The 27,511-nt window shown below is 55.5% G+C and overlaps 4 protein-coding genes across 4 annotated transcripts; 2 read left to right on the forward strand and 2 right to left on the reverse strand.

Moving 5' to 3' along the window:
* Window positions 1–77: 77 nt before the first annotated feature.
* COCSUDRAFT_56593 (hypothetical protein) lies at window positions 78–8,793 on the forward strand (the record flags this gene model as incomplete). Its single annotated transcript, XM_005645861.1, has 19 exons — window positions 78–102; window positions 312–434; window positions 562–670; window positions 982–1,124; window positions 1,305–1,480; window positions 1,675–2,064; window positions 2,257–2,411; window positions 2,689–2,848; window positions 3,189–3,370; window positions 3,913–4,110; window positions 4,418–4,509; window positions 4,932–5,078; window positions 5,363–5,529; window positions 5,883–5,998; window positions 6,398–6,511; window positions 7,103–7,223; window positions 7,586–7,726; window positions 8,153–8,326; window positions 8,668–8,793. 19 exons carry the CDS (start codon window positions 78–80, stop codon window positions 8,791–8,793), a joined length of 2,859 nt encoding a protein of 952 aa, XP_005645918.1.
* A 651-nt stretch (window positions 8,794–9,444) lies between these two features.
* COCSUDRAFT_43121 (TPR-like protein) lies at window positions 9,445–11,907 on the reverse strand (the record flags this gene model as incomplete). The annotated part of the gene is made up of 6 exons (XM_005645862.1): window positions 9,445–9,635; window positions 9,817–9,991; window positions 10,801–10,869; window positions 11,064–11,174; window positions 11,507–11,685; window positions 11,898–11,907. The coding sequence occupies 6 exons, from the start codon at window positions 11,905–11,907 to the stop codon at window positions 9,445–9,447; spliced, it is 735 nt and encodes a 244-aa protein (XP_005645919.1).
* A 2,187-nt stretch (window positions 11,908–14,094) lies between these two features.
* Window positions 14,095–16,211, reverse strand: COCSUDRAFT_29996 (mitochondrial carrier; the record flags this gene model as incomplete). The annotated part of the gene is made up of 6 exons (XM_005645863.1): window positions 15,854–16,211; window positions 15,627–15,772; window positions 15,407–15,506; window positions 15,080–15,232; window positions 14,603–14,857; window positions 14,095–14,264 (listed from the first exon to the last, which is right to left on the reverse strand). Exons 1-6 carry the CDS (start codon window positions 15,960–15,962, stop codon window positions 14,095–14,097), a joined length of 933 nt encoding a protein of 310 aa, XP_005645920.1. The 5' UTR covers window positions 15,963–16,211.
* A 516-nt stretch (window positions 16,212–16,727) lies between these two features.
* COCSUDRAFT_56596 (hypothetical protein) lies at window positions 16,728–27,373 on the forward strand (the record flags this gene model as incomplete). The annotated part of the gene is made up of 16 exons (XM_005645864.1): window positions 16,728–16,733; window positions 16,945–17,043; window positions 17,158–17,277; window positions 17,442–17,509; window positions 17,691–17,785; window positions 18,034–18,178; window positions 18,484–18,691; window positions 18,921–19,127; window positions 19,389–19,517; window positions 19,685–21,390; window positions 21,695–22,534; window positions 22,847–23,018; window positions 23,335–26,318; window positions 26,505–26,657; window positions 27,084–27,220; window positions 27,357–27,373. 16 exons carry the CDS (start codon window positions 16,728–16,730, stop codon window positions 27,371–27,373), a joined length of 7,086 nt encoding a protein of 2,361 aa, XP_005645921.1.
* Between the last annotated feature and the right edge of the window lie 138 nt (window positions 27,374–27,511).

Genomic DNA, 27,511 nt, shown 5'->3' on the forward strand with positions numbered 1-27,511 from the left:
TTAGTGCTTGTCAAAGTCTTCTATGACTTGGATGTTTTGGATGAATGTCAGTAGTTTGCGTTGCTGACTCATAGTCCATGGCCATCGATAACGTTTGTGCAGGTGAAGGTGGCTCTTCAATCTGCAAGCCGCCTTTATGTCAGCAGGGAATTCACGCCAAGACCTGCAAATGGCACGAGTTGCACTTCAGCATCGTCAGGCATGGAACCCTTAAAAGACCCCAGCTTACTCAATTCTGCGTTGTAGCTTGTTCTGTGGATTCGCGTGATCGCCGTCTTCCTGCATCTCATGGAAGTACAAATGTTCTGCAGCGCTCCCTGACCTGGAAGACAAGGTCTGCCAAACTGTGGAAAAGAAAGAGCTTGACTGGGCAGCTGTCAGTGAGGTGTTCTACAGGGAGCATTTTGGCAGCTTTGCAGACATCCTTCTGTCAGGTGACGCTTCTAAAATCCACGAAAGAGGAATGCACGCCCATCCCCTGCACCTGGTTTACTTCACTCTTCAGGCTTTCATGAGATCTGAGCCATGTTATATCTGATGCGCCATTGTGCGTCTGTGCAGTGGTGGCAGCGGAGTGGCTGAGCAGCTTCTCGCTGGAAGATAAGGTGCAGCTATTCCACGCCTTTTTCGCTGGCGCACCTGCAGCTATCCTGCTCCCCACTCTAGTCACGTGAGTCACTTTGCAACCCATCTGTTTGCTGCAGCCGAAAAAGTCCTGCCTCCTCACATGCATGCATGAACAGAGTGCATGCTTGGAATGTATGTCCTCCATACTGCTCCACTGCATCCGTGCATCTTGAATACTGCACTTCTCAAGGTGCAGATTCATCTTCTCATGCATGCATGAGCAAGACATGCATGCCATTTCTTTCTGCTGCAGCTGGAAATGCGCCACCAGCCTACATGCAGCAATACTTGAGGGATTGCCTCTGTAATAACTGCTGACGCAGTGCTGACTCCCCCCGATGACTCTGTGCGCAGTCACCTGTCCAGCGTGGCGCCGCTGCGGGAGGCGCTCAGCGCATCAGAGGCCTCAGTCTATGTGACGGCCGTCGCCGCCGACACAGCAGCTGCAATCCTTGCCGAGCGCTTTGCGCTGTCGGGCAGCACTGGAATCCAGGCATGTGTCTTTCCCTTGGGTCTTGCTGACTCTTTCTATGCTGGTGCCCTGTCAGCTCCCCGATCTGCATTTGCATGTAGGGTGATGCCTGATCATGTAGCACACTTGCCATGACAGCAATCTACCTTGTGACCTGGATGAAGGTTGTGCCTGAGAGTTGGTGTGATAAATGGCTGCCTGACAGACCATCTTGTGGTCCAGGAGTTGGCAGGTTCATCTGGGGTGAGCAGTGATGGAGCAAATGGGGGAAGTCTTGGAGGGGACTCCACAGCCTATCTGGCCTCGCTGCTGGCCTCTGTGCCTGAGCGAGCCGCCAGCACACAGCTCCCTGCGCTCCGGCCTTCTGCCTACATTCCACAGGTGAGCCATTTCAGACTCACAGCATGATCTCATCCGCGTGCTGTACGTCACTCTCTGTGCATCATTGGTAATGTGAACAGATGCGCTGATTATCAGCCATGGATTCTGTCACATGAAGGCCTGATGCTGCTGCCAGGAGAGTGAGTGTCAACACAAGATCCCAGCACCAAGCACTGTCGCTGTTGTTGCTGCAGGTTGTGGAGCACTGCCTCAGGGCGATCAGTAGTAAGCAGGCATCGAGTCAGGCAAAGCCACCGGCGCAGCAAGAAACAGCTGAAGCAAACAGCACAGGAGATACGCTTGTCTCCAAATCAGCCATGTTTGTGGGTGAGGTGCTGGCTCGCCTCAGCAGACGGGGCCATGCACAGCTTGTAGCAGCCGCACTGTGGTCGACAATACTTCCCAAGTCGGCATCTTCACAGAACGGCCATGCGCCTGCGAGAGATGCGGTGGATGACATCAGTAATGAGTCATCTGCTGACAGCGCTGACGCGTCAGCGAGGCTCCGCAGCCATGCAGCGGCGTCCACATCCCGGGCACCTGCTGCGCCAAGTCTGGCACCAGCCAAAAGCAGCCACAGCAGGGTGAAGACTAGAAGCAAATTTGCATTTCCATCAACCGCAGGATCACAGCAACAACAAGTAAGGAAGAGGCAGGAGCAAGTTCCTTCGGAGAGGAATGCAAAGCTTGGGCAGCAAGGGGGAGGGATGCAGCGCAGAGATATTTTCTCGGCAGAGGGGTGCCGAAGGGTGCGCGCAGCGATGCAAAGCGTGCAGGACGCGGCAGCTTTGGAGAAGCTGCTGGAGGCGCTGCTGCGGGAAGCTGCCAGGATATTGGAAGCTGGTGACCTGAGAGAAGCTGACCTGGCGCAGTCTGCCCACACCCTCAAGGCTGTGTTGAATGGACCACTCCTTGCCCGCTCAGAAGTCAGGTAAATAGAATTGCGCATCTGTAGGCTCCATGCTGTGGCGGCCGTGCCCCTGCACCTTCGATCTCACACGGGACAGTGCTCTGTGGTCAGCATTGGGAATCATCTTTCTAAAGTATTCTCGTGTTGGAAAGTGGAATTGTGTCAGTTGTCAGGTTGATCGTGCATGCGCACGTTTTTGCCATGCCAGGCTGCGGCAAGGCCATAATGCAGGGACATCCTTGATCATATCAAATCATACCTGTTAAGTCGTGTCGAGAGCGTGTGCTTGTATGCGCAGATATTTTCTGGAGGACAAGGCGCTGATGCGGCGGACTCTGCCGCCCGGCCAGATGCGCCTGCTGGTTCGCCTGCTGGACTCCCTGGGAGCGCCAGATCAGGCATCCTCGCCAGATGCTCCCCTGCCTGTGCTGCAGCATGTCGCTGTCAGGCTCGCTCAGGTAACGCGCTTACTCACTACACGTCGTGCACATGCCATTTGCATGGGTGTCTTACAGATATCCTGAAATACAACACTGTGATTACGCGCACTTATTCAAGCGACCACTGACCCCTTTTGGCATGCATTGACAGCAACTGTCGAGCTCAAAGGAACTGTCAAAAAGGATGGAAAGAACATGAATCACCAATTACGTGCATGTTTGGTCGAATTCAAATTCACATACAGGACTGCTCAGGTAGGACTAGTCTCGTTACCCTGTAATCTCCTGAACAGGAGGCATTGTTGGGAATTGCGGCTTCCAAGGTACTCTGTAGATGTTTCCATACCCTTCCATGCAGGCATGGGGCCAGTTGGAGACAACTCAGCGGCTGCCGGTGAGACAGCAGGCGTACATGAGTGCGGCGCTTGTGGAGATTATCGCCTGCCTGGGCAGGGCGGAGCTGGAGGGAACGCCAGGACTGTTTGCCGCTCTTCTCAGCGGCGTCAGCACTCGCCTTAACAGCCCCCAAGTTCCCATCAGGTGCATCACCTTCTGCCATCTGGGTTGATAATCATTAGATTTTGGTCGTCATAAGAGCACCGCAAATCACCTGCAACGCATTGAATTGTCAGTCTCTAATGGAGAGGAGTGTTATTTGCTCTCATCCTTGCCAGTCCCCAGAGTGATGTTGCTGAGCTGCTGAGTGACTTCTCCACCCCATGCCAGCAATCACCGGGTCCAAAACTTCCAGCAATTCAAAGGCAGCTACAGATTTTCCAACAGTGAGGCAGTCACTCAGGGGATCTATCCAAGATTGGGACCAGAGATCACTCCTGAATTGCTTATGTCTTCAATGCATGCGAAGCATGATGTGCCCGGAGATTGAGCCTGTCAAAAGGAATAAACCATAAGGGCAGTAATCCAATAACAGCTTGCTTGCATCTTCTTTCTGCAAGCAGATGCTGTGTAGCTTCAATGGCACTGGCATGGCACATTTCATTTTGGGTCCAACTATCATGTTAACTCCAATCATTACGTTTACTCCCCTACAATCACTGTCAAGCTGTTTTTGTGCTAAACAGGCGGCAGGGCATGAGGGTGGGGCAGGCTTTCTCCAAGGTGCTGGACCCCTCAAAGGACCCCCTCTTCTCAGATCTGGGGGACGTGGGCCTATTGCCAGAAGAGGCATGGCACCGAGACTGCCTGCCGTCTGCAGTGAACCAACAAGGGCCTTCAAAATCAGCAGCAGCCATCGCAGCCGAGCCTGCTGACAATGCAAGGTGTGTCTCTTGCGCTAGCCATCATGCCAGTCGATCCGAGACTGTCCAGAACCAGAGAGTTGGAGGAACAATGTGAGCAAATCCGGGTGTGTGTTGCCAGTTTGCTGTTGGAGACCATGTCCAAAGTCCACAATCAACATTAAACAACGGATGGAATGTGTACTGATGCTGTCACGTTCCTTTTGTATGCACGGGTCAGCAGGAAGGCGTATGTTCTCAGGGGCCTTGAATAAAGCCAGTGCATGTCTTAAATACTGTGGGGCAATCTCTGCATTCATACCTTGCCAAGGATGGAAGGTGCATGCAGGGGAAGTAGCGTGCAAACACCAGGGGACATTGGCGATGCAGCTAGCGATGGTTCCTTGGAGCCCTATGACCTGTCAGAAGAGGATGACGACGGTATGTCCAACAGCAGGCCTCTATGTTGATGTGCATGGTCTGCATTCACGTTTTGATGATGATGCAATTAGAATACTCTTTTTCTATTCTTTTTCTCCTTGATCTGTCGATAGCAGCCCTCCCTAGACAGACCAGGTAAGAGAAATAGAACACTTCTTGACTGCGCATTGCTTGTTGAGATTTGCACGGTGCATGTGCATGAGATTCTGGTTTAAGTGGCATTGCGGGCATGCAAGCAGTACCCCCTCTCTGTTCCGCATTTTGAAGGTCTGTGTAGGGCAGCCTTCTCTACACAGGTCAGGGAAGACAGGAACCAAGGCAAGTATTGATGTGCATGGGGCCCCAGCCATCCCCATTTATTGCAGTCAAGCAACCTTCCTGTGCGGTAGATGAAGCTATCAAGGGGTTGAACATGCGCGCAGGGTTGAGCGAGGGAGATAACCCGCTGCAGCTGCGCGATGTGGCGGCGTTGCTGCGCAAGGGAGATGACCCGAACGCCGTGCTCAAGGGGCTCGCAGCATTGGGGCCGCTGGTGGACGCCGCTCCCCATGAGTTGGACAGCCACGCCGGTGAGATCGCTGGCCACCTTTGCCACTCGCAGAAATTACTTGATTGCGTACTATGAAAGCAGCGGCTAGCGTGTTCAGGATGAGGCTGCACAGTGCAATTGGCCATCATGAATTATTCCTTGGCCCTGTGGCACTTTCCCAAGCCTTGGAGACATGCACCTGAAGGCAGAAATGCTTTCAGGTCTTGCTCGTATCAATATTCAGAGCTGTGGAATTCCTGTTGAGAAAATTTGGCCCTGCATGCCTGTTGTTAATATGCAGATTGAGTAATATACCTCCTGCAGGCGAGCTGGCGCGCGCTCTGTTGCACGCGCGGCCGCCGGAGTGGGCCGACGAGGAGGCGGCCGCGGCGGGCCGGCCAGATACCGGCCCGGCGGCGCGGCGGCTGGCCGGCATGGCATCTCTCGCGGCCGCCGCGCCGCGCGCCGGCGGCTTGGCACTTGCAGCCGAGGTGTGCCCAGAGACACATGCTGTGCATAGCTGTATTTAGCACTGCCTGTGGGTACTGTGGTCAGCATCACAGTGTTGTCCCAGGCAGACACTCACTTTGCATAGCTGTGCTGAGCGTTGCATCTGGATGCTGTCCGCTCAGCATCACAACAGCCTCCTAGATTGCCTCTTCGTGCACATGAGTTTGTTGCAGAATGTCCCACCGGACATGCTTGAGTGAGATTGATGGCTACATCATGTGTGGGACCTGGGCTTAGCGTGCTTTCTTGAAGGAAACCCACAATGACAAATCAGAAGAATTTACACTTTTGTATATTTGTGCTGGTGTCGAGTGATGGTAATGGTGTAATGTAGGTGTACTCGCCGCATGTGGATCTGCACCAGCGGCTGACGCTGCTGGAAGCGCTGGCCGCAGCTGCGCGGCAGCTGGCGTCCGGTGGGCCGCAGGCACTTCCAGCGCCCGACGCCAGGTCGGCCTTCTCTTGCATTTATATTATGTTGGTGGGGAATTTCCATTTCGAAAGGAGTCTGTAGCAGGAGGCTGCATGCCTGTGCCTTGTCCTGTCACCAGTGCAAATGTCCTCAAGTGGGATGGTTACATGTGGTATTTATGTTGCACAGTGCCCTGGCAGTTCGACCTGGTCATGAATGTTGTATGCCAATATGCTCCCAGTGGGATGCGTGGACCTTCGTCTCTGACCCGTCTGCCAGATTGAGCTCAGGAGACGTATTGGAGACGGGTGGACCCGCTTGCCACCGGTAGCATGTTGAGAAACATAACGCTGTCCAAATTCTATCCTGCGCAGCGAAAAATCTCTGTCGCGAACTGAAATGTCACCCACTGATTTTGCCGATGCTCTTGTGTGCAGCGGTGGCATCGTGGCGGCAGAGGCCGATACGAGGCAGGTGGGTAAGTCGCGCGTATGGGGCATGCGCAGCCTGGCCAAGCAGAAGGAGGCAGCCCCCAGGACGCACCGCAACAGGTCTGACTCCTTTCTGTCATCTTCTTGAATTTACTTAAATCCATGCGTATGCAGCCAACGTACAGTGCACTGCAATACCAGTCTGCCAGTCCGCCTAGCTTCATGTGTTTGGCTGCTGCAAACCTGGAACGGTCCCTCACACTGGAACAAAGTCGGTGAGATACCTTGTCAAGAGGTGTCGGCTGAAGATCCTCTTGGTGATCTTAGATAGCCTGAAGGTGAGTGAGCAGCTGTCTCATGTTTGGCCGGGGCCAGAACAAATGGGCCCCCGCATTGGGTTCCCTGCTATTCAACATCATCAGGGCTGTCTCAGGTTACGCAGCGCCTCTTTCTGCCAACAGCCGCTGCATGCTCCTGCCGGCCTATGTTTGAGGGGGACACACATGGATAGAAGTACTGCTCATACTGGGTGATGTTTGGCACATCTTGACCAAGCCATGGGCTTTGGGGCAGTCTGGCCCGGGCTGGCCATCAGTGTCCCTGCCAATTAAATAAGCTGGTATCTGCTGGGTATACTCAAAAAAGATCACATATCACACTTACCGCCAACTTGTGAAAAAAAATATAATTCAGATTCGAATTTGCCGCTAGGTTTGTGGATGTGGCGGCTGAGTGGAGTGCTGCGCTGCTGAGCGCTGCCGATCAGGAGCGCCACGGAGTGGATCTGTTCGGCCGAGACGCTCTACTGCTCGGCCGCGTCATTGTCTGTCAGGTGGGGACAACTCTCACTTCATTAAATTCCTTCTAGAAACGCTGAGGAAAGATTGAAGCTGGGTTCCTTTGCTTACCCGTAAAAAGAAAACCTCACCTGATATGTGCACGTAATCTGTAGTTCTTGGCATACGGCTGGGTGTTGTTGGCCATTGTTGCTGCTCTTGACCATCAATAGCTGAGCTGGACAGCCTGAAGCCCAGATGAATGTCAGGGGTCATTTGAGGGCCCAGATGCGGTACCATGTATAACAATGTGTAGTGCTGAGTCAAGCTCCTCTCACTTGTGCCACGCCATGCAGGCATAAGTCCCGCAATGCAAACGGCAGACAATTCTACAAAACAACGCTTCTGCGCTGCGCAGGGCACGTTTGTGGAGTGTGCGGCGCCGGCCGGGGTGACGCTGCGGCTGGCGGCTGCTCTGCTGGAGCTGCTGGCGGCCCCCGAGGTGCACGCGCATGCAGAGCCCTACGTGCGCAGATCCGCCCTCATCGCCGTCTCACAGGTGCGCGAGTGCTGGCCCCCGCTCAAGATATTATGTAGGTCCCGCAATATGCCGCTGTTGAGGATATTTAGTTGCCGATAACGTGAGTTTCACGTGAGACAAGAATCTGAGATGTGATGCATCTATGGCTGCATAGTGTGTGTGTTTGTGTGTGTGTGTGTGTGTTTGGAAAAAGAAAGAAATGAATTTGGCACTGCATATGGACACCTGTACAGCTGCTCAAGCTTGTCAAGCTCCTCTTGTGCTTCTGTTGGATCCTACTTGAAGGATGCGACATGTGTGCCATGCGTGATGTGTACTTATTTTGGGACGACACAGTGGCATAGAACTCAACTGCACAGCACATGCACTGCCTGTGTTCTAGATTCCGTCAATGCAGACGCAAGCAGCAAATCCAATACATAACGGATTACATAATCTTCACAGGTGATGGGCGCGATGCCGGCGGCTGGGCTGGCGGGTCTGCTGAGCGGGGGGTCCGTGGCGGAGGGAACGCTGGTGGAAAGGCTGGAGTGGGTGCGCGCCTGGACGGAAGCTGCCGCCGCAGCCGACCCGGACCCGCAGTGCCGCGCGCTTGCCAATGCATGCCGCGGCCTCCAGGTGAAAGCCGATATGTAGCAATTGATTTTCAACTTCTAATCAAAGTTCAACAACCTCTGCGGTGTGCATGAGAGAAGTAATTTTGAAAGAGGTTGTTTAGACACAGGGGACCAATTCAGGCTGTAGTGCATCTACAGATCTAGCACTTGCAAAAGTGTTGCCTTGCCGTGTCAGCTGGCAAAGGTCCAGAGGTGCAAGCCCTAGATTTTTAGATCGTTACCTCAGTTCTCCCGAAAGAACTGGTGCCATTTGAGTGCCAGACTCTGCAGGCACTGTGTTTGCCCACGGCTTTGGCACACCGGGGGAAGCAGTGTGGACAGATTTCTGCATGTGTTGTGCAGGCCAAGCTGGCTCAGGAGGCGATGCAAGCTCTGGAGCTGGGGGCGGATGGGGGCATGCGCCAAGCGCTGCATCAGGCTCCTGAAATAATCATACCCCCATCCTCATCAGTCCACTACCTTGCCTGACGTGTGAAGAACGCAGCAGAGAGTGGCAGTTTCAAAGGAGGGATTTGGAGCATGTCTGAACGTGCTTGTGTCAAAAAATCTGTTGCTATGTTTGTGAGATAGATGAGCTTCTCTAGACACCCTGGTGAAGCTCGGGGCTTACAAAATTTGTAAGATGTTCCTGCTGTGGAAAATACAAATTGCTACCGTATGCTTGCAAAAATGCCTCGTGTGCTGTCCTGCTGATTCCTTACAGCTTTGAAATAGGTATCCTTCTCATTTTGCATGCACAAGAATGAATGGCAACATGTGCGCAATAGACATTTTCAGCTATCTACTGTGTATTCATGCACATTAATAAATAATCAAGGACGATAACATGTGGGTGGAAAGCTGGACTACAATTGGACAATGCGCGGTGCTTCGTCCCCTAAGCATCTTCTTAGTATCTATCCAGATATAAATCTCTTTAAACACCCTAGGATCCTGCACTGTTTCCGCCACAGCAGCCCCTCTCGTTGCCGCAGATACCCTCTCGTCATCCTTCAAACAGCCGGCCAATTGCCCATCACGCTCTCGAGGATCTTCAGCTATAAGAATGCTCTCAAAACAACACACTTCCGGCATTGGCCAGGCTGTTGAGCCAATCAACGTTTTTAACAGCTGTGGATCTCAGCTCGATCCGGCTATGGCGAGGAATTTCTCCATGGCGTCGTAGAGTGCGGGTGGCCAGCGCGTCTGCTGCCGGATGAAGCCCATCTTGCGCCAGCGCCCATCCAAACTCACCGCCTTGTCGAAATGCTCCTCCGCTTTGCCCTGCTGCCCCGACACCCACTCCACCGCCGCCAGCGCCGCCTGCGCCTCTGCAACCACAAAGCCACACAGCAGCTGCCTCAGTACTTGGAAGAGCAACCAACTGTCTGCAGCCCTGATGCAACACAGAAAATGCATTGGTTCTTGGAAGCAAAAAACAATTGTCTGCAGCCAATAATGCAGCCGATGACCCACAGGCTATATTTACAACGTTAAACGAGCGAGGCGCACCGGCATAGTTGGGGTTCTTGCGCACGACACCGCGCATCATGGAGTCGGCGTCGGCCGGGCGCGCGTTCTGGAACAGCAGCTCCGCCTGCCGCAGCCGGTACCCGGCAATGCCCGGCGCCAGGTCAGCCGCCCTGCTGTACGCTGCCAGCGCAGCCTCGTACTGCCCCACCCGCACCTGTGCAGGCACGATGGGGACACTAATTAGAGACAGGTATGCAGACATCAAGGCAGAGCGAGCACCATACGATAGGAGAAAGGGCTGCCTCGCAAGTACACGTCATTTAATAATCACACTAATTACGACTATTACAACTCACTATCACCGGGCTGGCGGGGGCGGTAAAAACGCTGAGCACCGTACCGATGGTTGATGGGGTCTGGCGAGTCTATTGAGGGGTAGGATATCTGGCCGCCTTCACTTGCAGCTTCTTTGCACAACGCACCTTGCCTGTGGCAAGGCCGGCATGCAGAACTGATATTGACTTTTCCACCCAAAACGCTCCCCCTACCCCTGACCCATAACCCTAACACATCATGTGTATCTGTGTTCCCCCAACAGGCGCCTTCCCCGGGGTTGATACAGTTGCTAGAAGCACACCCTTCTCCCAATCCACAGGGCTAGGTGTGCTGCAGATTCTTGTGTTGACGCATGTAAGATAGCGCCAGTACTCCAGAAGGCATCTCCCAATCATGGGGTGTGGGAGGCCTGTCCCCTGACCATTGATGCTGTTTGCCTTGTTCATGGCAGTCAAACAAGGATTGATAGAAGGTCAGCCATTGTCCAACCTTCACCCACCTTGCCCTTGTCTTGGGTTGCTGAGAATTGAGCATGTGACAAGCTGGGCAAATCAGAAAACTGGCCAAGCCTTTGCAGTATATGGAATTTTGCATGGGTCTAACAGCCATCATGGCATAGAAGGGTATTTATGTCACAAAACGTGTGTTATATTGGTGAATTTCACCCTTGAGGGTGAAGATTCCCACCTGCACATTGCCCTCATTGAAGAAGGCTGCGAACTCCTTGGAGTCCCGGTCCTGTGCATCTCGGCAGTCCTACAGGCAGTGATACAAGATCATCTGGCTTTAAACATTGAATATTTCTTTTTATGTGCAGGGCCTTTTTGTCCCGACTAAATCTTAGCTTCTTTCATCTGCTATGGTACAAATCTTTCTGCATGCTCAAAACGACCTGCAACCTCCAAGAAGAGTGGACACTGGCAGGTGTAATCTAATCAGATGTGACCCACTCTCAAAGCCGCCTCGTAGTGCCGCTCAGCTTCTGCCTGGTTGCCTGAGCTGGCCGCATTCACTCCCAGCTGCTCCTCTGCTATTGCTCTGTTCAGATATGGTACAGGAGCCTGCAATCACAATAGACTGCAAATTGTTGACTATTTGGTCCAACTGCCTGGCACAACAAAACATGGAGGTGCAAGCCAACATGGAGACACACAAGACAATCTTTCTCTGCAACCTACTGGACCCCATGCTCTCCGACCCACCCGGTAAAACGGTCACATGAGTGCCTGAAGAAGCTCTCACATCACAGCTGCGTCACAAACCCTGCAACGCTTAGGCATGTGAGAAGCCACGCTCAAGGCAAGATTGTTTCCCACTGCACTGCACAATTGGATGAGGGACATGACAGATGTACTGGAAGGGCTGCGCTGCAGTCTAGAGGAAAGGGGAGCACCGTTGGAGCGATTGCAATGGCACGAGAGAAATCTCTGACGGCTTCTTCCGCGCGCCCCTCGCTGAGGTGGACGTTTCCCAGGTTGGAGTAGGCACTGGCACTGTCCGGCTCCTGCTGCAGCACTATCTGGAAGAAGCGCTCGGCATCCTCCCACCTCTGCTGTGTTGCTGCCCTCACTCCTGCATCGGCAACAAGATTGCGGGATGATGATGTCACGATCTTTTTATTTTTTTATATGCAGAGACTAGCTATACGTCCATTTGCATGGCTGACGAGGCGCTTGGAAGCAAGTGAGGATGCAAGTTGAGCCTCATAATTGCAGGATAGGTAGCCTGGAGAATAAGGGTCCCAAAACAGGCGATGTGCAGAGCAGGCAGGAATTGTGGCTCACCGTTCTGCATTGCAGGATTCTCCACGTCCCTGAGGCGGACGTTGTATGCTGCAGATGGGCTGGCACAGGAGGAAACTCCCAGACAGACACTTAGCGCCACCGTCCCCACACGCGCTGACAAGTTCTCATGAATTTTCTTCACGCCATCTGATCCATCAATAAGCCTTTGCGTCTCCCAAAATGAAGAGGAGGTCTCGTTTTCCGCACAGCTAGCCACGCTGACATGCCTGAGGAAGGGGGCAGAACGATGCCGGCTGGCTGGCTTGAAAGGTGTGGCAATCACGCACGATTTTGACAGAAATGCCTTCCCGTCCATTCAAGCTTCTTCGAGCCAATCTGCAAATTGCACCACTCCTTCCACAAATTTTGGATTGTCGACGATCGCTGTTCCACTGCAAAAACCACCACCTCCTTGACAGCAGGGACGAGTGGCACTTACTGGGACTTCCACAAAATGAGCTTGCAATGTCACTGAAACATTTTTCGATTGAATGAGAGACTTTCTGCACTAGCCCCGCCCAGTGTATCTGGCTAGCTTCTCCACGAGAGGAAGCTGCAAGGGGCTGAGAAGTTCTCTCTGAGAACCGATGAGAATGGGAATTTGAAGGAGCTACTCGTTGAATACTATTGCAAATTTTGTGCTGTGTTACTGCTCTGTTCCGGTGCAAAGGCATGCGCTACGACTTGTACCTTGAAGCAGCAGCTGCAGCAATTGCAAGGTTCCTGTGGCTGTGTGGCGTACTTGAAGAATTTGGCAGTGCCAAGGAGAGAACCGATAGAAATCCGCAATGTGTAGGGCAAAGGTAGGAGTGAAGTTAGGCACAGTGTTATAACGACCATTTAAACTGCAGCTTATCTAAGACTGTAATAGAAGACGTTCGTCACAAAGCAAATTCATCCGAGTTTCAAGACGTGATAAGACTCTATGATCCTGGTGTCAACATTGTCAGGAAGCAAATGCTTCATTTCTGATGGACATTAAGAGGCCTGGATAGGCGATCTTCTCACGATCCCACCTTCAAGCGAGTATGTCCGGACAAGGCAACTCGTTCGTCGTAAGTTCGGAATGTACAATTTATGCCGGTCGATTGAAGATGTTATGCCGCTGAGTGCCTCAGCATCGTGCAGTATATCAGAAAGTTGAGTTCCCGATATGACACCCACGGCGAGGGAGCGCGTGGGGAATGCGATGCGGTCACTGGAGTGCTCTGGGGTCACTGGTTCAAACCTCAGAGCCAGAAAGACGGTTGGATTACTTTCTCCCTGACGGCCGGCCACTAGCCCTCGAGCACCCGTCCAATCGATTTAATTGCAGTGCATGATCCTTTTGGTCCTTTTTTTCTTTGCTTTTCTTTTCCTTGTTTTTTTTTATGATGGCTAATTCGGATGGTTCGAACGCAGAGCCCAAAGGGCCACAGGGCATACACAGGTCCGTCTGCAGCCGCAACCCGGGCTGACGCACAGGCTTGCAGCCTTGTCAACTCGCCAATCCACTCTTGCAGCCTACAGGTCTACACCCCCTTCTTACACGAATGGTGAAGTGCCTTTCAGCTTTTTCTTTCTAGGTGACACTGTCTTACATGCATATCATTATAGAAGACGGTCCCGCCTTTGGTCTCTTGCAAAATCTGTTCATGTCAGCATCATCCTACAAGGGTGCAAATACCCATTGCAGAGGTTGCCATAGCAGGCTATGGCAATGGCAGTGGCCTTTTGGTACTCATCCTCTGAAGACATTTACCCCACCAAGCGTATAAGAAGTGTCATGTCTGCTTTTGCTGGCCTACCGTAAGCAAAGCATCCTCTCTGCCCTCTGGCCAAGTCAGGCTCGGGCTGAGCTCATGCTGCGGTGGCAGCATCTGTGCATCGTCACCATACATTATTCAATACAACATTCTTGTACAACTATTATGTACAAGGACCGTCCTCATTGTGATAAAAGGGGGCCCACAAATACACTATATACATTCTCAAACTTTGGACAAAGCTTCAGTCTTGCCACGCTGGAATAAACAATTAAATCTTGTGGGACCACCGTTATAGTTCACTGAAATCCCTGCAAAGAATCAACTTGCAATTACTGTCCTGTTCTCGTCACCAGAATCTTTGAGCTTTAGGGAAGGCCTTCAGCTGGGTGACGTTTACAACTGACGATCACATCATCAAGCCTGCAATCTGCCAGGCCCGACCCGGACTGTCAGGCAGCATTGGCTGGGTCATGGCTGTGCAGGGCCTTCAAAGCAGCCTCGTAGACAGAGAACAGCACTGCATTGACGACAAATGCCCGACATAGAGTCGTGCCAAGACCCCTGAAGAACACCCGTGGCCCCTCCTGCCGGTAGCTCTCTGCCGTGCAATGCATCCACCCTGCATCACAGCACACCACGCTTCTGAATAGCAGCAAGAGAGCAGATTGACCATCTGAGCTGCGTAACAATAAACTTCAATGCTGCTGTGACTGCTGATGGGTATCAAAGCCTGGCTGCCTGTTGACTCGCAGTGTACTGAACGCCTGCGATTGGGAACATGAAGCAATCTTTGAATAAAAGTGAATGACAAGCACACTCCAGCTATACATGTGCCTCACCAAAAGGTCTATCTGCAGGAAGAGCAACTGCTGCCTCTTGGACATGTGAACTCAATAAACCAGATACATGGGGTGGGCACAGATACATGCAAAGGCACAGGAATAGGCACACAGGCACACAACGCGCCTGAATACGGTGAGGATGCGCGCGGCTGAGACTGCAGCCGGGTCTTGACGACGTCGAAATGATAGATGCCCAGCCAGCTCAGCACACCAGCTAAACCGCCACCTAACAGCTGCACCGCCGCGGTCTGTTCCCCGCTGGCGCGGCTGCCGGGCGCGAACAGCTCGTGGCAGGCCTCGTAGGAGGTAAAGTAGATTGCATGCGCCGGCACGTCCCTCAGCAGTGTTATGCCGGCTCCCCTGTACAGCCCTGAACGCAGTAATATGGACACTTATTCAGGCGTGATATATTTATGCAGTCCTTCATGCATAGGCTTGTGGCAGATGTGCACAGAATGGTCAGCATGCAGCAGAGGTGTGCTCCATTCATGAGACAATAGCTGCAGATAGGGCAAGCAATCAATATGTGGTGCATGGAGACGCGATGGTAAAGCATGTTTCAGGTTTGCAACCGTCATGATGACGTAATCACCTGGGAGGCCCTCGTGGCGGATGATGTGGCGCAGCAGCTGCAGGGGGCCCACATAGAGGGGGGATCCTGGGGGGACCAGCTGCAGCTGCTGCCGAATCTTCAGCAGGTCAACAGGCGTTGAGATCAATGTCTGCACTGCCCCTGCAAACATGCCTGCCAAACGGCAGGCAGACTGTGCTCAGCTCCAAGATATAAGGAATGCTGCTCCGGACCCCGGGCACTTTGCCAACCTGAAGCCTGTGAGTTATCTGTAGTTGCACACCGAACAAAGCTTCTCCTGCACTTGTGAATGGTGACAGATTTCTTTATAGAAAGCGGGTATCCTACCTGCAAAGCAGACTTGGAAGTATGGTAGGGGAGCATCTGACTGGGTGCTGCCTGTGATGGCCCTGCAGGCTGCTCCATAGGCTTGGAACACAACTGCACTCTGCAATGCAAATGCAGGGTAAGCGCCAGGGAATCGACATTAAATAACAGGGAATGTAACGCATTGGATGGCTAGGTGCTGGGGAATGCCAAGGACTGTAGCAAAGCCGGGGACCCTGACCTGCAGAGCAACAGTCATAAGAGGGTAGGCAGCGCCTTTGAAGAAAGCTCTTGGCCCTTCCTGTGCAAGCAGCGACCTGATGATGGCGGCTGGAACTCCAGATGTGCCATGCTGCAAACGTATACGTATTGTATCCAGGGGATGTCCTGGACAGCACAGCGCTTTGGTCTCAGCTCAGGTTGCTCCCAACCATAGCTATGGATGTTCAAAATTTTCTGGGTACGCACCAGCAAGGACGCTTGCAGATCCACCAGCAGCTCCAGCCAGGAAGTCCTTAAGGGCAGGACTCAATGCATACGACATTGATACCGAAACGCCCTGGCCTTCTTCAAGCATCGCATGATCCTCTTCAAGGGCATGTGTGATCTGCCATGCTGCATGCCCCCATCCCCACAAAGCAACAAGTTGATGTCATCTATATCAACTTGGAGTTGTGTAATGCTGAATTCAGCGAGGTCTGGAGCACCCTGGTCAACCTGAGCACGGCATGTGCTTCAGCCTTAACATCTTGGCCATCACAGGAGGCCTATCAAATCAAGTTGACACCAGGTAATGCAATAAATGGGCATCTAACTCCGATCCACCTGCACATTGGTATAGAACGTTCTCTGCTGCATCTTCCATTTTGAAGGGGGGTAGGAATATATCGAGAATATACAAATACTTCAACGCCAGCAAAGCGCACGCTTCCCAACAGAACTCTACGGAAAACATTCTCATATATCTGTATCTTTCTTAAAGAGGTGCAGTATACAAGGATCCCTTGAAGTCACAAGATTGTCCTCAATATCTTGCGGTGTCACCCTGACAACCATACTAGCACAGTCTTTTATACATCTACAAAACAGCTCAGAGAGCCTCAGCCATGTACCATCAGCAATCACAAGATGCAGAACAGCCATTACGAAAACGTGTCACCACAGCAACAGGCATCAAACCAAAACTGGCCTCAAGAATCCTTAAGAGTAGGACGTAGTCATTCCATTGTCCTAAAGGAGAGCTCAGGGATCAACAGGAACCATGAAAGGCATTTATATGGTGTAAAGGGCGGCAGTGTTGGGTGCTTTACGGAGCCAGAGCCCTACTGCAGCACCAGTGCATATGGCAGTCACACCCCATCGACAGCTGATCTGCCAGCCGATTGGAAGTGTGTCTTCGTCAGAGATGCTTCTACTCTCGCAACCTACGTGGTAGGTCTTGTGTTCCTTTCTCTGGCTTTGCATCCACCAGCAACAGCGTCCACTGCTCTAATCATCTTGTTTAGCACACACCTGCTTTTTCAGCGAGGTCTGAAGGCTGTGCATGGCCATGCACACAGTTGAGTGAAACGGATGATGGCACCCTGAGCCTTGTGCCAGCTCAGCAAGGCTCAGATGGCCTGGACAGCAAGGCCGCCCATCTAGACATCCTGCAGAAGGTGTGTGTGCCTTGCTTGCATGCTGTTCAACCTAATGTTTAAACTAATAGTATCTCACCTCCATTGATAACTGTCAATTTCACAAACCATCATCGTGCATCGGTGTGTTTACAGGATGGCTTCTTGGGACTGCGCTGTCTGGAGGCCAAGGGGCGTTTCCTGCAAGCAAGGAGACGGGCTCGTCACAGACTGTGCTTCTTCTCTGACCACTGGGGCGTGTGGGAGCAATGGCAGGTGGGACAACACGATCCTCTATCAGCATCTGCATGGAGATGCCATGAGAGGCCATCCCTACCGCCTGCATCACCAGCGGCAGAAACACTTCTAATGCTGGCATGGCCACAATGTGCAGTGTCAAGATATGCAGGGCACCTAGACATTTAAGGTGTCCTGCGCAGATAGTGGCGTGCATGCTGACCGGAGATGGGTGCTCAGAGGAGAGGGAGCTTCACCTGTCTCCCAGGCAGTGCGTGTCTTTCCCATGGAAGAAGCCTCCTTGCCAATGTAATATCCCTATCACAGTCATAATGCACATGTGCATGCATGCAAGCCTGGAACTTCAATGACACAATACCATAACTTGCCACCTGGGGCATGCATGTACATTGGAGGACAGGCATGCAAATCTATTGTTTGCTGCTGTTCAGGCTGCCCAACTTTATGTGGCGGGTACATGTGGCTCCGGTGGGGTATAGCAACGCTGGCGCACACACCCACCACACCGGCCAGCTCCAGCCCAGAGGTGACATTTCTCTCCAAGAATTCCAACGGCAGTGAACAGTAAGGCATCGCCCCTTGACACCACTGCTTCTTCTGAGAAACTATCGGAAACAGCCGTTAAAGTTCCAGATGATTGGCCAGCCACCCCATCAAGCTGGCTTAGGAGTGCTGGCCCTATGTGCAGCAGTAGTTGTTGATACTGGCGGGGTACTTGTCAATGACAAATGGAGTACTAAGTGATGACTAATAGAGCTGACATGGAGTGTGCAGGCATGCACGCCCACCCGCCGGCAGACGGCATCCTGGACCTGTCGATGCGGCTGACGGTGGGATTCGCGCAGCGCTTCCATAGGCGGCCGCTGCCGGCCGCCTTCGCTGTCTGGCGCCAGCTTGTGCAGCAGCGCCGCAACTGCATGTGTGTGCCGTTTCATTGTCACAGCAAATCCAACAGTGAAATCAGCATGTGGTTTGAGCAGAGCAAATGTACTCTAATATAAGTGCTTGGCTCACAAAGCATTTCTGTTGCGTCCTGCCGTCAAAAGGGGGTCATAGTGAGAATCTGTGATGCATCTGAGCGCCGCACGGAATGTCAACCTGACAAGCATGCGGCAGCTAAGCCCCAGCTGCACGAATATCAGCATATTGATGTTTGCAGCCAAATGTACAGGAAGAAAACCAGGAGCCTCAGTCATTTTGACATGTGGGAAAATGCATGCGCAGGGGCCAGCTGCGCAAGAGCGCCAAGCGGTGGCGGCAGCGGTGGCTGAGGGACGCGTTCGCGCGGTGGCGTGCCGGGGCAGAGGCCACGCGGCGGCGGCGTTCCCTGCTGCAGCGCGGTCTGCAGCGCCACGCCACACGCGCTCTGGCGGCCGCGTTCCAAATCTGGCTGGGAATTATGAATCGGCGGCAACAGCTGGCCGTCATCGCGGTGCGCTCCTAAGACAAATTTCAATGATGCCTGTCACACGAACAGGCATAGATTGCAAGTGATCAAAATGGAAAAGGTTTTTGAGGCTTCTAGCTTCTGTGTGATGTCCGAAGCAGGGAAAAGGCGCTCCTTTTGCTATGCTTGCTCCGCATGCGCCTCAGATGGCCACATCACACAATTCTGTGCCATGCCTGATTCAGGTATGCTTAGTGGCTGTCTTGTGGCGTAGGGAAAGCTAGCTGGCTTGCATGCAAGGCGGACACAGGCGGCTACATTCGCCGCATGGCTCATTGAGATGCGGTGCCGGCGACGGTTGGCGGTATTGGCAGATCGACTGAAGACGGCCACAGCTGCGCGGCGGCTGCGCGGCAGCTTCCTTGCATGGGCTGGCCTGGTGCTGGCATCTGATCTGGCTGTCGCCATAGCTGCTGGCAGGGTGGGTCAATGGCATCTCACACAAAAACACATGGAGAAAATGCTTGTGATGATGCAACCTTCGATCGGGCGTGAAAGTGTTGCCCTGCTGTTGCTGAGACCAACAGTAAACTTCCTTCCTTCCTTTCTGAATTCAATCATGCCCAGACTTCGGGGTTACAGATCTGAGGCTTTGCCGTCTCTGAAACAGTGATGGCTTATACTGTACATATTTATTATACATATCTTGAAAGTTTGCAAGATACTTTCCTGGCTGTTGCAGGGGCGGTTCATTGAGCTGACGCCCAACCCGCTGTTTGATCTGGGCCCGCGAAGACTGGAGCTGCAGAGCCCGACTGGCCGAGCGGCGCCCTTCACCTTCCCTCGTGCCGCCAGGCAGCGCGCTGTCCCGGTAAATTCTCTGCAAATCTCCTGCTCCTTCGCCCAACTGTCCCCTCTCATGCTTCCTCACATGCTTCTCTACTGGGTACGCAGGTTTCCAAAATAGAAGTACTATATTGCTTTATGTGGAATGTTGGAGTCAATTGTGGTTCTGATCGATTCCAACCTGATCTGCAGGGGTTGGCGCCGCAGCCTCCTCTGGCCGAGCTTCCAGCAAACCTTCTGCAGCAGCTCGACAGCGCAGCAGCTGCCGCGCACCTCACACAACAGCAGCTGGAAGGGACGTTGGCAGAGATGCCCAGCTGCGACATGTGGCGGGGCGGCTGCGCCACGGACGCGCGGCCGGCCGCCGCCGCGCTGCGGTGGCCCTTCCGCTTCGGCGGCTACCTGCAGTCAGATCAGGCATCAACACCTGGCGCGCCAGATCAGGCACCGAGATTGGGTGCGCCAAATCAGACACCGGCATGGCGGGCGCCAAATCTGGCACCGACGCCAGCGTCGTCAAATCAGGCGGCCATGTGGCGGCCTGATCAAACGCCGGCGCTGGCCGGCCGGCCGGCGAGGGAGGCAACGCCATTCTACACGCCCGCCGCCGACATCCTTTGCTTCTTCCCGCGCACTTTTCCTGCGGCCACGCCGCTCGGGATCACGCCGGAGGTCCCGTCAGCTGGCCACCTCCACCACACTGGGCCTCCCCTTGCTTCAGCAAATGGCGAAGATCAGGAGATCAATCATAGGCGCCATGCAGTGGCCTCTCCCGACGAGAGCGTGTCGAGGGCCTCTCAGCAGCCGAGTCCAGAGGCGTCTGCCAGCGCTGGCACGGAGGGAGCTGACATCAGTTCATCAGAGCAGCCGCCGCAGTTGCCTGCAGCAGGTCTGGAGGAGCAGGACAGCCTTCAAGAGGCGCAGCAGAAGGAGGAAATGCTTGCAGCATCTCCAGAAAGCCTGAGCAAAAGCCAGGCCCATGCAGCGAGTGGAGTGGCCTGTCAGCTCCGCGGAGTGTTGCCAGGACCTTTCTCACCCGGGCAGGACGAAGCAGACATCAGAGGAGTGTGCAGCAATGACGGCCAACGCTCGGTGTGCGGCCCTCGGCTAAAAATTGCTGCCGCAGCTTCCGGTCGCGGTGGCGCCAGGAGGGAGTCGACGGGAAGCTGCACCCCCGCGCATGCACCCAGACGCCACGTGGGCATTTTTGCCTCAGCCGCCCGCTCAACCTACCCTCCCACACCCACCAGTGCTGCTCACCCCACGACAGACCTCGTCGCTGCCGTGCAGAGCGAGGCCGCTAACAGGTTATCAGGTGCAGAAGCTGCCAGCCTGGCAGTTGAGGGCTGGGCAGGCATGGCGATCCTTGAAGGAGAACAGGCGACAGCTGCAGCCCAGCCACAGCTTGAGGCGGCGCCGGCCGATTGCGAGCCGGTAGCTGCAGATGAGTCTGTGAGGTTGGGCCAATCGGCCCATGCTGACGAGAGCTCTCTTGAAGCCGTGACTCCATTGCAGAGCTCACTGGCAGAGCCAGCTGACGCCTGCAGGGCAGACCTAGAGGCTGCCTCGGCTGCGGTGGCAGCCGTGTGTGCGCTGCAGCGGCAAGAGGGCATGTCTCTGCAGCCGCCACAAAGTTCCCCTGTCGCGGTGCTGCCAGAGAGTGAGAGCTTGCCCGGCACACTGCGCAGCTCGGACGTGCATGAGTCAGCGGCTGACAGAGGCCCGGCAAGTGGCAAAGGCGCGGAGGCGTCCAACTTGCTTGTCTCGGCAGCGCAAGGCAGGCCAGAGGGCTCAGGTGCTGCTGCAGAGGCGCTTGCAGAGCAGTGTGCGCAGAGGCTGCTGTGTCTGCGTGCACTGACTGCGTGGCTGCTCTATGTGGACCGCAGGAGGGAGCGCTGGTGAGGAACTCTGCCATCCAGATTTTGATTTGAACTCCCTGCAGACCACACCCTTACTTGCTCAGATCCAAAAACACAGATTCAAAAGGCAATAAATGAAGTTGAAGTTGAATCTCCGAGTTGAATGTTTAAGACCTATAAAATTGGTGCGTATTGCACTCTCTGCAGACATCACAAGAAGTGCAGGACGAGTTTTCTTGAAGGGTGTAGGGCAGTCAAAGTGCACCAGATAGGGTATTTCCCAATAAGAGTGCAGAGTGAAATGCTGGGAGGGTACAGTAACAATTTGTGTGCGGTTTGACAGGGACTTGCTGCGGAGAGCCATCGCCTTCAGAGTGCAGCGGCTGCAGGCGACAGTCCTGTCAGCGCTGAGTCAGCACGCCCGGCGCCAGCTCAGCAGCCGCCGCTCCGACATGCCCCCTCTCAGCGCACAAAAACCCCCTGCAGCAACCCTCGCTGATCTGCTGGAACCCCCCAGCAAGCAAGCAGGGATGCAAGGCCAAATACAGCTGCCGCTTGAGGATCGCAGACCGCTGGAGGAAGCTTCCATCCTGGAGGAAGCTGCCAAGCCGAAGGAAGCTGCCACGCCGGAGGAAGCTGCCTCGCTGGAGGAGGTTGCCTTGCCGCGGGGACCTGCCTTGTCAGAGGATGCTGCCTTGCCGCAGACAGCATCTTTTCCGGAGCAAGCTGTCTTACTGGAGAGACCTGCCGTGTCAGAGGAAGCTGCTTTGCAGGAAGAAGCTGCCGTGTCAGAGGAAGCTGCATTGTCAGAGGAACCTGCTTCACCGGGAGAAGCTGATGTCCTCTCCAGGGAAAGCTGGCAGGATGTCAGCAGCCTTGGATCGCCGCCAACTAAGACAGCAGTCTTGCCGCCCCGTGACAGCGTCCGCTGCCGCGATAATCATGGCAGCGCCTCAGCTGTGCAGCACGCTGATGAGCCCCAGGGAGCAGCAGGCTCTTCAGTGGTGGAGGGAGGGAACGTTGCAGAGCTGCGCTCAGCAGGCAGCGAGGCTGAGGTCTCTGGGCGGCCGGCTTGGGACGGGGAAGTGGCGGCTGTGTTCAGGGCCTGGCAGGAGGCCACTGTGATGCAGTGGCGGCAGCGGCTTGCGAGAGCCGAGCCCTTGTTGCGGCGACAGCGCTGGCGGTGAGTCATCATCATCTTCAACAGCAATAGATACCTCTGATGTGATGAGCTTGGTCTGTGGCAGTAGGGAATGTGATAGGATGGATGCTTCTGTCTAGATCCTGAGGCGGAGGGGACCCAACAGCTTGTCAGCACCTCTGCCCACTTAAATGTCTTATCATTGCGAGGAAACGAGGGCATGCAAAGTGATTTCTGAGGTTTCAAGTTAAAGGGAAAGGATACATGCTATCTTACCTTTGAATTGTGCCTGCTTTCTGAGAAAAGGACACATGCAAAGTCGGATCCCTGAGCCGTGCAATTTGCCTCTCACAGGAGCCTGGCGTGGCCCTTCAGGGCGTGGGCGACAGTGGCAGACGAGCGCAACAGGAGCGCAGTGCAGCTGTCCGGCACCACCGATGCATCAGCGCTGTTAGATGCGCGCGTGGCGGGCTTCTGTTGGGAGCGCTCTCGGCGGCTGATGTCGGATGCCTTCTGGCACTGGCAGGTGCCGGCACATGACTTTGTTCTCCCTCTTCTTCCTTATCATCCACTGTCTGCAAATTTGAACACCGGGACTTGAGGAAGCACCGTTATGGTGGGCTTTTCCCCGCCAGCAGATATCTTAGTATGATTTCTTGTGCACTTCTGCTGCCTGAAGGTTTGACCAGCAATTGTGGAACGTGCTGGCATTGATATGCTCCTTTCCTTGATGTACTGCCAGCAGCTCGGCACAACAATGTGCTCACAAGCAAGAAATTACTGCTCTGCATCCTTTGACCAAGCAGTGTGGCTACAGCGTGCTTGTGTGTTCAAAATACCAGGACACCACGGTTTGGGAGTGGAAACGGAGGAGGGACGCCGTCGCACTGGCCAGGCTGCGAGGCCTCGGGCGGCTGCTGTGCGCATGGCACGCCCTCATCACATCCTCACCTGCAGCCTGTGCATCCTCTACAGAGCTCCAGCAATGTGCCTCAGCCGCCGCCGCCGCCAGTGAGGCACAGGCACTGCCGTCTGAGGCCGCTGCAGACCACCCTGCAGCTGCATTAGAGCTCCTAGCACCCAGCCTGCAAGGCACAGCAGAGCAGTGTTTGGAAGGCGAGGCGGCAGCGACCACTGTGGAGCTCAGCGCTGCCGAGGGCGCGGCGCTCCGGAAGAGGCTGCGGCGAGTGTTTGGCAGCTGGCGGGCAGCTGCAGCCGCCTCACAGGCGGCACGGAGCCGGCTGGCAGAGTTTCAGCGGCGGCAGGAACGCCGCTGTACCGCCGCTGCACTGCACGACTGGCGCAGCAGGGCGCGGATGCTCAGAAGTATCCGGCGCGCGTGGGCAATTGCAGCCAAGAAACGACTCAAGGCGGCCTTTGCGGCGTGGCGGGTGCGTGCTGCTGAGCTGGCGGCCGCACGCGGGAGGGCACGCCTCCGGCAGACGTGCCATGCGCTGCACGCGTGGCGGGCGCTGATGGCGGACGAGCGCCGGCTGCGGGCGGCAGCGACTGCGGCCCGGAATCTTGTCGCGCGGCGGCGCGTGGCGCTGGCGCTGGCTGCGCTCCGAGCGGCGGCACAGCGTGCACGTCAGCAGCGAGAATCTGCCCTGGCCGCTGCTGCCAGGGTGCGAGCGCGGACTGCAGCATCTGCCTTTGCAGCGTGGAAGAGCGCGGCGGAGGCGGCCCGGGAGGACGTGTTTGCCGCCGATGCATTGGCCGTCAGTGCGATGATTGGCCGCTCGGTCGCCGTCCTCGGCGCGTGGCGGCTGGCGGCCGCGGCGGCGCGGCGCGCCGCTGAGGCCGCAGAGCAGCTCTCGCAGGACATCGGGCGGAGAGTGTTGCGTGATACCTTCTCTGCCTGGCACAGCAGAGCTCATGCAGAAAGGGTGCGGCGCGAGCAGGCTGCAGAAGAGCATCAGCGGGTTTTGTCAGCCCAGATCGCTGCACAAGCGTTTGCTGGCTGGGTGGAGGAGGTCGAGCACGGCCAAGCAGCAGTGGCGGCTGCAGATGAGCTCAGTGAGCGGCAGCAGGCGCGCAGGCTGCGAGCAATCTTCGCAGCCTGGCGCGTCGCAAATGCCACCCTTGCTAATGAGCGGTCTGCGGCCCTCAGTTGCCTTGCGCGAGCAGCCATGGCCAGTCAGGTCATTGCAGCATTTGCAGCATGGGCGCGCTTTGCCAGAGGAAAAGCAGCAGCCAGGGATGCAGCCGCGGCAATGTTGCAGCGGAGGAGCCAGCGCAGGCTCCGAGCAGCCTATGCAGCCTGGCGAGTCGCCAATGCCACTCTTTCGCACGAGCGCTCGGCCGCCCTTGAGGCCCTCTGCGAGCATGCGGCGGCCGGGAGGGCGGCTGCAGCGCTCGCAGCATGGCGCAGCAGCACGGCAGCTTTCAAAACAGCCGCCGCAGGTGCCGAGGAGCTGCGACAGCAGAGCAGCCGGAGAGTGTTGCGAGGCTGCTTTGCAGCTTGGCGAGTTGCAAATGCCACCTTTGAGCACGAGCGCACCGCTGCTCTGGAGTGCTTCAAGGCGCAGGCCGATGACAGCAGGCTTCAAGCGGCGCTGGCCGCTTGGCGGCTGGCCGTCTCTCGGGCGCGCGCGACCGCTGCAGCCGCCCGGCAGCTCGACGGCCACATTCGGCAGCGGGAGATCGGTGCTGTTATTGCCGCATGGCGGGAGGAGAGCGCAGAGGGAACGCTGCGGGAGATCGCGGCGGTCGGCAGCACCCGCCAGCGATCGGCCAGCAACGTGGTTGCCAGGGCTTTCTTCGCATGGAGGCAGGCGACGATCCGTGCGCAACAGGTGCCGGCGGCTGCGGAAGCGGCTGCGGTGAACTTGCAGCTGCGACAACTGCGCAGAGCGTTTGCTCAGTGGCAGCTGTTCCGGCAGTGCCGGGCGCACGATCGCGCAGCGCTCGTCGAGGTTTCGGCTGAGCTGGCGTCCGAGGGCCGGCTGGCCGCTGTGCTGCGCGCGTGGCGGGCGGCGGCGGCCGCCGCGGCAGCCGCTGAGGCGGCTGCGGAGTACATGTCGTGGCTGCTGCGCCGGCGCCGGGTGCGCGAAGCGTTTGCAGCGTGGCGGACGGACGCGGCCGCTATGGCGCTCGATCAGGCGGCCGCCGAGGACAGTGCAGCGGCTTTCGCGCAGAGGAAGGCTTTGAGACGGCTGTTTGACGTGTGGTGCAAGGCCTGCGCTGACGCAGCATCGGCCAGGGCGGCTGCTGCGACACTGAGGGAAAGGGCTGCGGACAGAGCCCTTCTCACCGCCTTTCAGGCTTGGCGACTGGAGTCTGCAGAGGGTGCAGCACAGGAGAAATCTTCCCTTGCTGCTGTTGCCAAGCGGCTCTTCTTTTTCAGGGCAGCTGCAGTGGTCATTGCATGGCGGCAGCTTGTCAGTGAGAGGACAGCCCGCGAGGCAGCGGCTCACAGGCTCTTCCACAGGGCGCAAGCATCCAGCCTGTGCTCTGCGCTGCGAGCCTGGCAGGAGGCAGCAGCCAACAGCAGAGCGGCTGTTCTGGAAGCAGAAGCATCTTTTGCAGCATGTCAGTCACGCAGAGCTAGCACTGTTCTGACGGCATGGCACATGTTGGCGTTCAGCCAACCATGTGACAGAGCAGCCCTGCTGGGTGCCCTCCTGAGGAAGGCAGCTGCCATCAAGCTGCGCGCAGCCTTTGGCAGCTGGCGGAAGCTGACAGAGCGACTGGATCAGGCGCAGGCGGCGGCTGGGGCGGCTGGCGCGGCAGGGGAGCGCAGAATCCTCGCAAGCGCATTCCAGGGGTGGCGATGCCGAGCGCAGGGGGCGCGAAGGCGGCGGCTGCTCAGGGCTCAGGCAAACAAGTGATGCACTCGCCTTAGCTTATGTACTGCAGATCTTCTTTCTGTGTAGTCCCACACTTTATTTTACTTTCAGGTAACAATCTGCTGAATAGCTCAACACCTCCACGTAGCAGTGACAGGGATTGCCGATTTCTGCTCAGTGTGTCCGCAAAAGAGTGAAGAGGAAAAATTCAATGTGGCATGCAGGATTGTGAGGCTGGCTAGAAGCTTCTATGTCTGGGCAGAGGCAGTCGCCGGGAGGAGGGAGGGTGACGTGGCAGCTGCCTGCAGCGCGGAAGCTGCCGCCGGAGCCGCAAGCGCAGCGCTCGAAGCGCGCATCAACTCCCTGGAGCAGCAAAGGTGCCTTTCCATATTGTTGCCTTCCTCCTTCCTGCAATGCTTGTCACCGCTTCTCTGTACATCATTATCGTTACTATTACTGTTGCATGCTGCTCCTGCCAGAGGCAAGGTGCGTCTACACGCAAGCTGCAGGTCAAGGCTGCCACATATCCTATCTCTTGATAGACTCGCCGGATCCAAACAAGACCCATCCACCGTGCATCCGTACGTGTTATATGTTGCCAAGCATAATACCCAGTCAGCCTGGATGCATTGGATGAAAAGAAAATTCGGATTCTGCCTGCTCAAATGCCTGTAGCGGATCGTGTTGCAAGGACGTGTGTTACTGTAATGTTGCCAATTGTGATACTCAGTCAGCCGGATGCATCTGATAAAAGATTCTACAAGGCTTGCTGCTGAAGTGCGTGTGTCGAGTTTGTTTTGCAGGGCGGAGTCTGGTGGTTTTGTTCCCAAGCAAATTGACAGGCGGGTGCGGCTGTCAGTGCTGCTGCAGCAGGCGGTGTTGATGCAGGAAGACCTGGCAGGCGACAGCTCAGCGGCCCTCCAACACCTGTCGGCCAATGGTGCGCCGCCACCTGGCAATTGGCTGAAGGGCATTCACGCAAATCACAGCTTTCCAGGAGATATGTTCGTGTGCACGGTCATGATTCTCCATGACATGCCCACAGTGTGCCACAGAGAGATGTTTGATTTGTCCAGAGATCATGCTGGAATAGGCTGTATTGCACTGGATGCAGAAGACGCTTGGACCCTGGTTGATTGTAGATGTTGATTGCAGGAGCCGCAGGGCTACCTTCAACTCCATTGCTCAAGGGCTCGGCTTCAGAGTCACCCCTCAGTCGCGCAAGCTCTGA

The sequence above is a fragment of the Coccomyxa subellipsoidea genome (genome assembly GCF_000258705.1).
Source record: "Coccomyxa subellipsoidea C-169, whole genome shotgun sequence".
NCBI classification, from domain to species: domain Eukaryota; kingdom Viridiplantae; phylum Chlorophyta; class Trebouxiophyceae; family Coccomyxaceae; genus Coccomyxa; species Coccomyxa subellipsoidea.